The 14,037-nt window shown below is 41.3% G+C and overlaps 1 protein-coding gene across 4 annotated transcripts in view; it reads left to right on the top strand.

Annotated features, from left to right (window-relative positions):
* Window positions 1-1,453: 1,453 nt before the first annotated feature.
* The window catches only part of LOC133488938 (zinc finger E-box-binding homeobox 1-like), a 37,046-nt gene continuing 24,462 nt past the window's right edge, over window positions 1,454-14,037 (top strand). Inside the window, exons 1-2 of one of the 4 annotated variants that reach the window (XM_061797482.1) lie at window positions 1,463-1,573; window positions 2,662-2,802. In XM_061797482.1, the coding sequence (XP_061653466.1) occupies window positions 2,787-2,802 (16 nt within the window). In that variant the 5' untranslated portion in view covers window positions 1,463-1,573; window positions 2,662-2,786. The other 3 variants (XM_061797483.1, XM_061797480.1, XM_061797481.1) reach the window with 3 other exon arrangements.

Here is a 14,037-nt window from a genome sequence, read left to right as displayed (position 1 = left end):
GGGGTACACCCTGAACTGGTTGCCAGCCAATCGCAGGGCACATAGGAACAAACAACCATTCGCACTCACAGTCATGCCTACGGGCAATTTAGAGTCTCAAATTCATACATGTTTTTGGGATGTGGGAGGAAACCGGAGTACCCGGAGAAAACCCACGCAGGCACGGGGAGAACATGCAAACTCCACACAGGCGGGGCCGGGGATTGAACCCGGGTCCTCAGAACTGTGAGGCTGACGCTCTAACCAGTCGGTCACCGTGCCGCTAAAAGATAAATTAATGAATAAAAATACATTTTAATGAACCAATTGTAGAGGACAAAAACGGTTAATTTAATGCAACAAATGTTTCAGGACATTTGATAATGTCCTGGTAGAGCCCCTTAACAGGCAATTGTACAACAGTTTATAAAAGGTAAACCCAAGGTATTATATAGTACAATCCAATTTTACTTACAGGGTGGTTTCATTTGAGTTGATCACTTCAATGCGTTGTAAAGGCCCAATGGTAAAGATCATCGCCTGCCACCGTGGGGGACCTAGGTTCAAGACTCCGACTGGACCATCCGCCAACATCCCCCGGACTCACGGTTGTGGTGTCCTTGAGCAAGACAGTGATACCCCGAAATGCTCCCCGGGCGCTTCAGCTGCCCCCCTGCTCCAGTGTGTTCCACTAACATGTGTATGTGTTCACTGTGATGGGTAAAATACAGAGAACAAATTTCGTGTGCATGCATGCATGTTCATGACAATAAAGGTGATTCTTCTTCGTCTTCTTCTTACCGTCAAGCAGTACAAATTGCTGAAAATCAAATCCCCTTGTTGACACGTGCCAGCGTGTTTTTCACCTGTATAGCGTTTACTTTAATATTTTTAATAATTCGACTACATAATGACATAAGTGTTATATGAGTTGTTTCTTTGTGACCAGTAGGAGGTGTCGCGTAACGAACGAGTAGGTGTTTGACGTATAGCAAGAGAAAGCGTCGCAAACCAGGTGTTCGGGGCGAAAGGAGGAAGGGTGTCTATGGTAACGAAGGATAAGGTGTTAGCCATAAAGTAGAAGACAGTGTCGCAAACCAGGTGTTCGGATTGGGGGAAACACAACACCCGTTCATAACATGGCATTTTATGATACAAACAGGTATTATTTGTTACATATTAAGTGTTTGTTTTCAGGTGTGTTTTTTTAAATATTTTTTTTACAGCACAACAGGTTAGGAAAGGGTGTTTTCGTAAGGGGGACATGGGGGAAGGTGATGTCGTAAAGCAGGAGGCAACGTCGCAAACCAGGTGTTTGTCGCGAGAGGAGGGAGGGAGAATAAGATTCTCTGGTAACGAACGCGAAGGTGTTGACCGTAAAGCGGGAGGCAGCGTCGCAAACCAGGTGTTCGGAAAAGAGGAGGGGGGGGGGGGAAGGTGACGTCGTAAAGCAGACATGGGTGGGTGAGGAAGGGGAGGGGGGTGACTCGCGAGTGGCTGTGTGTGTGCTTCAGACTCGCAGCGAGCGAGGCGATCATGGCGGATGGCCCCAGGTGTAAGCGCAGAAAACAGGCCAACCCGAAGCGGAGCAGCGGTGAGTTGTTCAACTCCGCCCGGCCCGGGCCACCGCCGCCGCGCGGACCCGGACTCGGACCGGACCCTCACTCTCCTCCTTCCCGGACTTGTTGCGGTCGACTTTGGTGGAGTTTAACGGGGGGCGGTGTGTGTGTGTTTTTCTTTTTTTTTTGGGTGTACCGTTATACCTGGATGGCGTCTCTCCCTCCGCCTAGCGGTACTCTCTCCGAACCGTTATCCCTTACAATAAATCCGGGAGCGCTTGTTTTGTCACTTGTTTGATTGATTTTCACTACTTTTTGCACTTTTGCAGTTGACTTTTCCCCCCCTTTCTCCACAACAACGTGGCTCTCGCTCGCGCTCCGCACTTTGTTTAACGGCAAGAGGATGAACGCCCGGGCCAGGGCCGGGGCGAGGCTCGGCGGGGCTCGGGGAGGGCCGCCGAACCGGGCCGTGGGAGTGCACCGTGGGGTAACGACAACTCGGCAGGGAGTCGCTTTAATGGTCGGACTCTGGCTCTGGACGTCGCGGCTTTTTTGCACGAGGTTTAGTGATGGCAGAGAGATGGGATGTTTATTATTTCGTGGCCACTTCCCCCCCTCATTCCTCCGCCTCCTTCTCTTCCTCCTCCTCTTCCCTGCTGCTGCACCAAATGTTGCCTCGTTTAAGGTAAGCGTGGAAGTGATTATCCAAAGGAAATAATAAAATAAATAAAATATAAAAGGGAATAATGACTTTTATCGTCGTCGTCATCACACGCACCGGACTCCCTTTACTAATCCGCTAATTCTCCCGCAAACCTGCGTGGAAGTACGTGTCCACGCAACAGAAAGTGGAGCACATGGTAGCGTTTAGTCAGTACGTCACGCACCTGTAAATTCGGCGTCGCTTTGGAGCAGAAAAACTCACGCGCCGTCGTACTTCACGTGCTATGTTTACATTAGCCCGCTAATAATAAGGGACCGTTATTCGCGCGTGTATGAGGGGGCGGAGAACACCTTTCCCCCCCTCCCTCTCTCCTGTCGTGATGACGTCACGACGGTGCGTCCGTCCAGGAGCCATCATCATCACCGTCCTCATCTTCATCCTCCTCCTATTTACCTGAAGGTGGCTCGGCGATGGTTTCGAAAGCGTAAGAATTAACAGAATACCTGCAGAAGCTCGACCGGAAGCGGATCTGGTGGCGCGTGTGTGGCGAGGACCTCGACACGCACACGCACAAGGGGCTGCAAATGACAACCTGCGCAGGTAGCGATGCCTTTTTTTTTTCATGGCCTCCTCTGTTATTATTCTTTTTTGCTTTGATAATCTCGCGGGATTTATGTCATCGTGACTCACTTGTGCGTGATTTTATTTCCTCGCCTCCTTTTTTGTTGTTGTTGTTGTTGTTGTTGCTCGTTTGATTTATGCAAAAAAATATTGCTGCACGCGCGGTGCTTCGCCGTCCATTGTGGTTTGCGGTTCATTCGCACTTTTATCGGCTCAATGGCGGCCGTCACTGCAGTGAAGGGAGGAGGGGTGGGGTCGGGTCGACCCCTCGCCCCCCTCCCTGGCCCCCACCCTACCAGGCTTGTGGCTCACTCGGTTCCTTCGTGCCGCACAGGTGATGCAAAACCTCAACCAAGGTGCCTTTTGTGACGCGAGTGGTGCGTTTATGGTCCTGGGAGGACGCGGTGGTGGCCCAAAAACGGGAGCGGGGGAGGTGGCGGGCTCAGGTGTTGTCTCCCTCTTTAACTTATTGCACGAGGCGAAGCCATGTGATGATGATAATTATCTGATGATGATGTAGATGAAGACCTGGTTGTAGATGAAAGTGGAAACTGCATGAAACACGTGACGTTTGCATTTGAATAGATTAAATATACAGACTATTAATCCAATGTGGGCTGGACAACATTAATTCAAAATTGCAGTAAAAGGGGGAAAATGTGATACAAACGTGAGAAAAAAGTAATAAGTAATTTTCCCCCAAATGAGAAGTATTTGAAAAAATATATGTATGTAAGGCATATATGGATAAAGTTGAAATGTTACAAGGAAAATTTATAATGTCACAAGAACAAAGGAAATAATACGGGAAAATGCTAAGCACGTAAATCTGTAAAATGTCAAGAATAAAATGAGAACATCATGACACTATTAAAAAAAATTGGAAAAAAATAAAATGTCACAAAATAAAGTAATGAATATGTCCATCCATCCATCCATTTTCTGAGCCGCTTCTCCTCACTAGGGTCGCGGGCGTGCTGGAGCCTATCCCAGCTGTCATCGGGCAGGAGGCGGGGTACACCCTGAACTGGTTGCCAGCCAATCGCAGGGCACATACGAACAAACAACCATTCGCACTCACAGTCATGCCTACGGGCAATTTAGAGTCTCCAATTAATGCATGTTTTTGGGATGTGGGAGGAAACCGGAGTACCCGGAGAAAACCCACGCAGGCACAGGGAGAACATGCAAACTCCACACAGGCGGGGCCAGGGATTGAACCCGGGTCCTCAGAACTGTGAGGCTGACGCTCTAACCAGTCGGCCACCGTGCCACCTAATGAATATGTTTTCCTATTAAATATTATGAATACATAAATTATGTATGTATGAAGTACATAATACGATTAAAATGCTACACGAAAAAAAAGTCCTTTGTCACAAGATAAAGTGATTTATTTGAGAAAAAGGTGAAATGACAAGAATCAAGTCGTAACAGTATGAGAAAAAAAATCAGGAGCTTATGGGAAAATCAAAATGATACAGAATTATGTTAATATTTATTTTAATACAAATTATGAATAATTTTACATGTATATGATCTATAATACTGGCACGGTGGGTGACTGTTTAGAGCGTATGCCTCACAGTTCTGAGGACCGGGGTTCAATCCCCGGCCCCGCCTGTGTGGAGTTTGCATGTTCTCCCTGTGCCTGCGTGGGTTTTCTCCGGGCAATCCGGTTTCCTCCCATATCCCAAAAACATGCATGGTAGGTTAGTTGACAACTCTGAATTGCCCGTAGGTGTGAATGTGAGTGCGAATGGTTGTTTGTTTGTTTGTGCCCTGCGATTGGGTGGCAACCAGTTCAGGGTGTACCCCGCCTCCTGCCCGATGATAGCTGGGATAGGCTCCAGCACGCCCGCGACCCGAGTGAGGAGAAACGGCTCAGAAAATGGATGGATGGATGATCATTAAAATGTATTTTTATTCATTAATTTATCTTTTAGCGGCACGGTGGCCGACTGGTTAGAGCGTCAGCCTCACAGTTCTGAGGGTGTACCCCGCCTCCTGCCCGATGATAGCTGGGATAGGCTCCAGCACGCCCGCGACCCGAGTGAGGAGAAACGGCTCAGAAAATGGATGGATGGATGATCATTAAAATGTATTTTTATTCATTAATTTATCTTTTAGCGGCACGGTGGCCGACTGGTTAGAGCGTCAGCCTCACAGTTCTGAGGACCCGGGTTCAATCCCCGGCCCTGCGACCCGAGTGAGGAGAAACGGCTCAGAAAATGGATGGATGGATGATCTATAATAATAAGGTTGAAATGTTATAACAATAAGTTTTTCTTTGGAAAAACAGTGAAATTGCAAGAATAAAGTCATAAAAGTATGAGAATAAAATGATGAGACTATTGGGAAAAAATAAAAACTATAACTTATTATATTATTATATATTATATTATATTACTTTAATATTCGTTTAAAAAGGATTACATTTTTCCTTGAGGATTACAATGAGTGTAAGCAAAAAAATAAAAATAAAAATAATAATACAAGAAAGAGGTTTCAATGTCATGAGTGTAATGTGATATTTTTCAGAGAGAACAATTCGGAGAATAAAGTCAGGTTATTAAAGGTTATTAAGTAACAAGGATAAATTCAATTAAAAAGTAGTCCAATTCTGGCAACTAAGTCACAATAATATGAGAATTAAGTCCTAATTTAACAAGAATTAAGTTGTGGTATTACAAAACATAATTTTATTAGAATTAAATTATATGTTTCCACGAGAAAAGTTAAAATTGTCTTTGTGTTGTGCATTATTTCCTGTTTTGGAATCATGTGACTGCCTTTTCGGCCAATCAGCAATCTCCTCCTCCTCCTCCTCCTTAAAAAATATCACCCTAATTGTGGCAAATGTGTTTTATTCTATTGTGTATTTCTATATATTTTCATATTGTTTATGATTTTTTTTTTTTACATGTAGAGCATGTGTGTGGGGTTCAAAGGTCACAAGGCTGTGATTGGATGTTGGTTGCCGCCATGTGATGCTGCCATTACTCTCTCTCTCTCTCTTCATGTGTGCGCATGTGTGCGCGTGTAGCAAATCGGATGACAAAGCACAACAGGACGTCTTTAGCAAGTAAGCATCAAGTCCTCCTCCCCTTTTTTGCCTTTGTAGTGCGTGGGGGGGAGGTGTGCCCCGACCACTGATGCGACTGCTGCTCTGTGACTAATTGAGCAGTCCAGCGTGTGTGTGTGTGTGTGTTAAAGTGGGGAAACTGCTACTTTCCTTACCAGTTTTGCATAACAGTTTTGTATTGACATGCATTAAGACATCCCTTCCTGTTGTTGCTGTTAATCATGACACAAAAATGCAGTGTCACTAAATAGTCTGAATCTTAATTGTTTTTGTGTATTTATTATTGAATTTGTATTGTATGAACGCGACATATCGCGGGGCAAAGTGACACTAAAAAAAGGGGGGGGGGAATGATAAGAAAAAAGTTGTAATGTTAGCAGCATAAATTTCGAGGGATGCAAGAATAAAGTAGTAAAACTAAGAGAGAAAACTTGCAGTTAGCAGAATAGAGTTTACAGGAATAAAGTGGTCATATCTCAAATAAGTTATACTGTTGAAGGAGAAACTTGTAATGTTACGAGAATTATAGTGTTTTAATATTATGAGGAAAAAGTCAAAATGTTACAAGTAAAAGTTGTAATATTAGCAGAATAAAGTAAATAATAAAGAATGAGAATAAAATAATAAAATGAGAACGATCTATAGCCGAGTATAAAATATCATTTTTTCATAGTTACAAGAATACAGTCGTAAAGTTACGAGTTGTACTAGTTGAAATATTGTAAAAAGCAGAAATAGTAGTATTTTCTTTGTTGAAAAAAGCAGCAAAATTACGAGATACATTTCAAAATGTAACCAGAATAAAGACGTGATATCACGCCTATTAATGTCATGAATCAAAGTAATGAGGTTTTATTTTTTTTTAACAAAAATGTAAAATTAGAAGAATAAAGTCGTAGCAATGGAAACTGGAATTGCTAATAAAGGCTTATTCTATTCTATTTTATTGTATCATATTCTATTCTATTGCATTGTAATTGTATGACTCAGTCAGACCTAATTTAGCACTGGTGTCACATGACTCTTGACGTGCCCTTTATGACTCTTATTTTGTCCGAAAGAGGAGGTGTGAGATTAAACGTGAAAGCACGAGTGTGAGCATTAAACTAGCGTGTTAGCGTGGTAACGTGGCGGCGTCGTGCACTACCGGTGGTGGTGCTGTGGGCGTGGCCTTAGCATCTGGACAATGAAGTGTTTGCATGGGAGCCCTACCACCCCCTCAGCCCCCTTTAAGAGGTCAAAGTTCACTCCATTAACGCTCCCCAACCCCGACGCTTTGTTGCACGTGCAAGTCAGCACAATGTGCTTGCTTAAGTAATCACATTACATCATCATACGCTAAAACGCTATGATGTCATCAGCACGCGTAATGATGCTTCCATTAAGCGAGAGAACTAGCAGTAAGCGAAAGACAAAAGCAGCAAAAGGTGGTTTCAGACGGAACTTACAGAAGGGGAAAAAAGGGAACAAAAAAGTTATAACCAAAGATAACAATAACAGCACCTGCTAATATGTAGCTAGAGAGGGGACAGACAGAAAAAAGGGAACAAAAAGCAATAAAAACATCTTCTGGTTTGTAGTTTGTGAGGGGAGAGAGGACCAAAAAGCAATAACAAAAGACAACAACAGCAATAATATGCAGTGTAATTAGAGAGGGGACAAACTGAGAGAAGAAAGTGTGGAAAAAAGCAATAACACAAGCCCACAATAGCATTAATATGTAGTTTGACAGTGAGTAGGCAGAGAGAAAAGGTTACAAAAAAACAACAACAACTGAAGACAATAACAGCAATAACGACACCTTCTTGTTCTTATTTTGTGACGGGAGAGTGAACAAAAAGCAATAACAAAAGACAACAATAGCAATAACATCTGTTAGTATTTTGTTCGAGAGGGGACAGACAGAGAGGAGAGAATAAAAAGCAGTAGGAGACAACAGTAGCAAAATTCTTCTGACACTTAGTTTGTGCGTAGACAGACACAGAGAAGAGAAAACAAACAGCAAGAGCAAGGGACAAAAACTGCAACAACACCTGCTGGTATGTGTTTTTAGAGGTTGGACAATAAAAAGCAGCAATAACAACACCTGTTGATGCAGTCTGTACAAAAGAGACCAAAAAAAAGCAATAACAAAAGACCACAGTAGCAAAAATAAGTAATTTGAGAGGAAACAGACGGAGAGAAGCGAGACAACAAAAAGCAATGCCAACACCTTGTGCTACTTCATTTTAAAAGCGGCAGTCCGAGAGAAGAGAGCGAAAACAGCAATAGCAAAAGACAACATCAACAACACCTGCTCGTCTGTCTTTTGGTTTTCTTACATTCGTCCATCCATTTTCTGAACGTCTTCTCCTCACTAGGGTCGCGGGCGTGCTGGATCCTATCCCAGCTATATTCGGGCAAGAGGCGGGGTACACCCTGAACTGGTCGCCAGCCAATCGCAGTTAGTTTTCTTCGTTTGCATCAAAAAGCAACAAAAAAAACTGATGAATCTTTTTTGTTATTGTTAGCCCTCATTCTGTTTTTGTTTTGCCTGTTGTCACCTTTCTTTCTAGCAGACATTTTAGCAGCTATACGGTGCAGTATATGCTATATGCAATTTTTAAGCCTTTCCTTCACTTTTAATGGCAACTTTTTAAGCACACCAGATTACTGTTGAGCCAAATCCTTCTTTTAAGGCTTTACAATTCTATAATTATGCAACAGATGAATGGTGATGTTATCACTTCTTCTTTATGTGATGAAATTCATCTTTAATCTGCATCTTTTTTTTTGAAACAAAAACAAACAAAAAATGTTCTCCAACCTGAAGGAATTTGATCATGGCTTGTGTGTGTGTTGCCAGAAAAGACAGCTATTCAAAGCGCGTTTGTGTGTGTGTGTGTGTATAAGACAAATCCTCCTCCCCCCATCTATGTGGGCGGTGGGAAAGTCCTGTGTCTCTCTTGTGGCGCTGTTGAATTTGCATATCTCTCCGTCCTACTTTCTCTTTCTTTCTTTGGCTGGGCCTGAGAGGCTCAAAAGAAGCAGCTGGTTCCACTAAAGTGTGTGTCTGTGGGGGGGCGGGAGGAGGGGGGGGGGAGTGAAGCACACCGCAGCGAGCACTTACAGTAGGTAGACTCGCTTACATACCAGGAGTACTACAGCTTGTCTTAAAATTAGACTACAAGACAAATTTGGTCTTTCATGATTGCACTATGTCAGACTAATGCAATAAAATCTTGTATTCCGATACCACCGCATCCCGTTTTTTACGATCACTGGGCTTTATCTTGTCAACTCAGACGCGACCGGATACACTCGTTACCACGGCCACGACAACAACAATCGATCGCGTCGTGTGTATTAAGAACTAAATGGGGGGGGGGGGGGAACGTGTATTGGTGCTCGGCAGAGGACTTGCTTGAGGTATGTTCACGTACTTTGAATACGATACGGCTCGCAAGCAAGAAACAAAACGTTATGTAACCTAGCAAGATAGTGCTAACACTAACGGTTGTACCGGCGTTCTGGCGAATCATGCTCTAAAGTTCCGGTGTGTGTGCAGTAATGTAATTACAATTGGGTAATTTAATTACAGTAAGTTAGCACCCATTATTTCTGTGATGTTGTAATTTTGGTTTGACCTGACTGATTACAATACATGACCTGACTAGACCAGTGATTTCCAACCTTTTGTCGGGGACGGCAATGCCGTAAGAGCAGATCCCAAAAATAGACTCTTGATAAAAGGTCCAACAACAATTTTAATTCAACGAAAGAGCATGTGATGACGAGACGTACTAAGCCAAAGGGACTCACAACCAGAGAGAATCAAAAAATGTATAACACAGGGGGACACGACAAAAGGTCTGTGTGGTAAACGATATACTAACAGAGTAACTAAGTTGAGACAGAGGACAAACGTCGGGCTGCGAACACGGGGCAAAATCGGGTGAATATTCCGACAGCCGCACACTGTCACGGTGGCCCCAAAAAGGCTGATGATGACAATTCACAACAGGTGTGTTACCGATGTCAACGCCCACCATTGCTCACTCAGACACTGCAACACAAAGAAAAACAATTGGAAAAACAGGGTCATGACACCTTTATGGAGCCAAGGCACATATTTTACAATTGAAAAATCTCACGGCACACCAACAAACAAAAATGTCACAAAAAGTGGACACATTAATCAGTGTATTTACTTTCTGTCATCTAATAAAAGAGCATTTATTTGTTCTGTCTGTCACTATGCCTCACTGGCACAAATAGATGAACAAAGATATCCATCCATCCATTTTCTTTACTGCTTATCCTCACTAGGGTCGCGGGCTGCTGGAGCCTATCCCAGCTATCTTTGGGCGGGAGGCGAGGTACACCCTGAACCGGTCGGCAGCCAATATGTATTGTAAATATAATTTTTTGAGCAATTAAGTAAATGAACAAGTCCTTTAAATAGACACATTGCTCCTTCTTGTGATCGAATCGGTGATCGTTTATCGTTTTTTTAAACTCGCTGATTGGTGATCGGTGCTCGTCCCCAAAAATCCTGATCATGTAAAGCCTACTTAAAATATGATCAATAAATTACTTTGTTATTTTGATAAACTTAATATACTGTACTGTTGCTGTTATCCTGCAAAAAAAATCTGAATGTTTTAAAATTAAGTTTAACATCCTAAATGTATTATATATTTTTTATTATTGTAATATTGTTGTCTTAACATTTTGCAGTCATAAAAACCACAAATGAGGAATGTCCCATTATTATTATTATTATTATTATTATTATTATTGCAGTTTATGTATTTTTTCAATTATTCTCATTATTTTTCTTAATTTGTGTTCAACTCTTTTTCTTAATTTGTGTTTTTAATTTCAACAACAGAATTGCACTCACCCTGGTCATGTTTGCAATGGCCACTTATTGCTCGGCAGAGTTCGTTGGGGTCAAGCTGACCAAATCATAAACAAAGAAATCCAGTAGTGAAAATTGTAATAATATTTATTTATTTATTATTTTTGTAGTTATTTTTAATTTGTTTGCAAGGACAACTTGTTGCTAGGCAGCGTTCGTGAGGCTCAAGACAAAAAAGAGATAATACAATTTTCAGAATGAATGTTTTAGAAATTACTTACAACAAAATTGTGATAATTAGTTTATATATCTTATTATATTTTTGTTTACTTACTCTATACTTTTGTGATTTAATTGTCAGAATGAAGGCTATTTTAAAATTCAAATCTACTACTAAAATGTAAATGTTTTTAAAATGTTACCAATACATTTTGTAGTTATTGTTGTAACTATACATATTTTATTATTTTATTTTTGTACAGTTTTAATAATGTTAAATAAACAGAATTGTTTTGTTCCTAGGGGCTGAAGCCTACCAAAAAGAAAAAGGAATACATAAATTGTTTTTATTATATTGATTTATGATACAAAAAAAGCAAAGCAAAGCAAATTTATTGATATTGCGCATTTCATACACAAGGTAACTCAATGTGCTTTACATGATTAAAAGCATTTAAAAGCAAAGTAAAAAACAGCTTATAAACATTTAAAACAAAGAAGAAAAATAAATAAATTAAAAATAAAATTAAAAAAGTAAATTAAATAAAAATACAAATACGCTGTTGTAATGTGGAAGCTAAGTGATTGAATTACAGGTGTGTGCATATGTGTGTGTGTTTGTGTGGGCGTCTGTGTGTGTCTCGGGGGTCCGTGTTGATGAATCAGTTAGCGTCAAGTGTCGGCGCCTCCGAGACCGCCGAGTCCCCGTGGAGGAGCGCTAATGGAGGCCACTCAGGGAGGCCTGATAGACGGCAGGTGATGCTGTTGTAATAGAGGTGGCTAGTGAGCTACATGCTAACTGCTTGTTAACATCACATACGAGTGTTCTTCCTGCCTGACGGCGCCTTGTCAAAGTAAAAGCAATGTTCAAAAAGTGCCTTCATTGTATAAGTTTGAATGTGCGTGATGACCTTTAGTTGAACTGCATGTCACATTTTCCTTCCGCTCCCCCCGCCCTGCATTGTGTTTGAAGAAACACACGCACGCACACATGCACGTACAGTGGATATAAAAAGTCAACACACCCCTGTTCAAATACCAAATTTTGTGAAATACAAAAATGACACCAAGATAAATTATTTCAAAAACGTTTTGCACCATTAATGTGATCTACAACGTGCCTATGTAATTTTTTACATAATTACATACTTAATGGTATACAAAAATTAACAAGTGAGATAATGTGGTTGTGTGCACACCCTCTTATAACTGTGATGTCGCTGTGTTCAGAATGAACTAATCACATTCAAACTCATGTTAAAAGGAGTCAGCACACATCATTCGTTCCTCTGATTGAACCCAAATAAAGTTTAGGCTGTTATAGTAGGCTTTTTCTGACTGCATGCAAGAAGTCAAAATATGGTGACACCCTCATGTCATCCGTCTGTCTGTCTGTCCATAATCTATAATCTATAATCGACTATCTATCTATCTATCTATCTATCTATCTATCTATCTATCTATCTATCTATCTATCTATCTATCTATCTATCTATCTATCTATCTATCTATCTATCTATCTATCTGTCTATCCGTCTGTCTGTCTGTCTGTCTGTCTCTCTCTCTCTTTCTCTTTCGCTATCTATCTATCTATCTATCTATCTATCTATCTATCTATCTATCTATCTATCTATCTCTCTATCTATCTATCTATCTATCTATCTATCTATCTATCTATCTATCTATCTATCTATCTACAGTTCTGCTCACCTTGATTGGCACCCATGAAGCTTGCGTACTAAATCTGGAATATCTCCTGTAGAAAATGAATCAAGTGAAACATTTTCTTTAGACAACTTGTGTTTGATACAAAAGAGCAAATGATAAACAACATTGTATGGACAGATGAAACAAAAATAGAGCTTTTTGGGAATGCACACAAACAGTATGTTTACAGATGACGCAATGAAGCCTTTAAGGAGAAGAGCACCCTGGCAACAGTCAAGCATGGTGGAGGAGCCATAATACTGTGGGGCTGCTTATCCACATCTGGTACTGGAGGCCTTGACTGTATCACAGGCATCATGAAATCAGAAAATCATCAAGAGATTTTAGAGCGAAATGTCTTACCCAGTGTAAGAAACTTTGTTTGTGGCAAAGATCATGGGTCCTCCAGCAAGACAAAGCACACATCCAAAAGCGCACAGGAATGGAAGAAAAGGAAAAAGCTAACTGTTTTAAAATGGCCAGCAATGAGTCCTGATCTCAATCCAATTGAAAATCTTTAGGGGGAGCTGAAATCTGCCATTGGGGAAAAGAACCCTGCAAATGTTAAAGCACTTGAACAAATTACAAAGGAAGAATGGAAGAAAATACAACCTGAGAAGTGCAAAAAGCTTATAGATGGATACAAGAAACGCTGTCATTGCTCCCTATGGGTGTGCAACCAAATATTAAGGAAGGGTGCCAATATTGCTGCACATGCTGTTTTATGTTGTTTTTTTCGTCTTTTTCTTTGAAATTATAATATCTAAATTGAAAAAAAAAATCTTTTTTGAATTACTTTGGAACTCCAGTTAAAAGATCCGAGTGACATAAGTACATTTCCATTTATTTCTGAAGGATTATGCAAAAAATGAAGGCGTCCCAATAATGGTGAGCACAACTATCTATCTATCAATCATCCCTCCTTCTTTTCTCACCCTTTTCACCTCATCTCTCACCAAACCCTCCCTATACCTCCCTTAAATAGTGGACAAAGGACTATACATTCAATGTTATGTATTATGCTCTATGCAATGTTATATAAACACAATAATTAGTGGTTATTTTTAGAATAAGAACACTTCCTGCAGGGCCTTGGAGAGGCTGTAACGCTCTGCTGAGAAACATGCACGTACACATGCGCGCGCACACACACACACACACACACACATTGTTCAAGTGTGAGCCTCTATAACGAGCAGGTGACTGGATTCATTAGTTACACACTTGACCTCCAGTGCACTGCGACTCGTAGAGAAAGTATTAGCGCAAATGCTAAAGCTAAAGTGACGATGTCATACCTGGCGAGGGACATCCAGTTGCCCCCCAACGTGGATGTTGTGCCATACAGCACTTACTCTGC

This window comes from Phyllopteryx taeniolatus, chromosome 14 (genome assembly GCF_024500385.1).
Source record: "Phyllopteryx taeniolatus isolate TA_2022b chromosome 14, UOR_Ptae_1.2, whole genome shotgun sequence".
NCBI classification, from domain to species: domain Eukaryota; kingdom Metazoa; phylum Chordata; class Actinopteri; order Syngnathiformes; family Syngnathidae; genus Phyllopteryx; species Phyllopteryx taeniolatus.
This window is presented reverse-complemented; position numbering and strand designations above follow the sequence as displayed.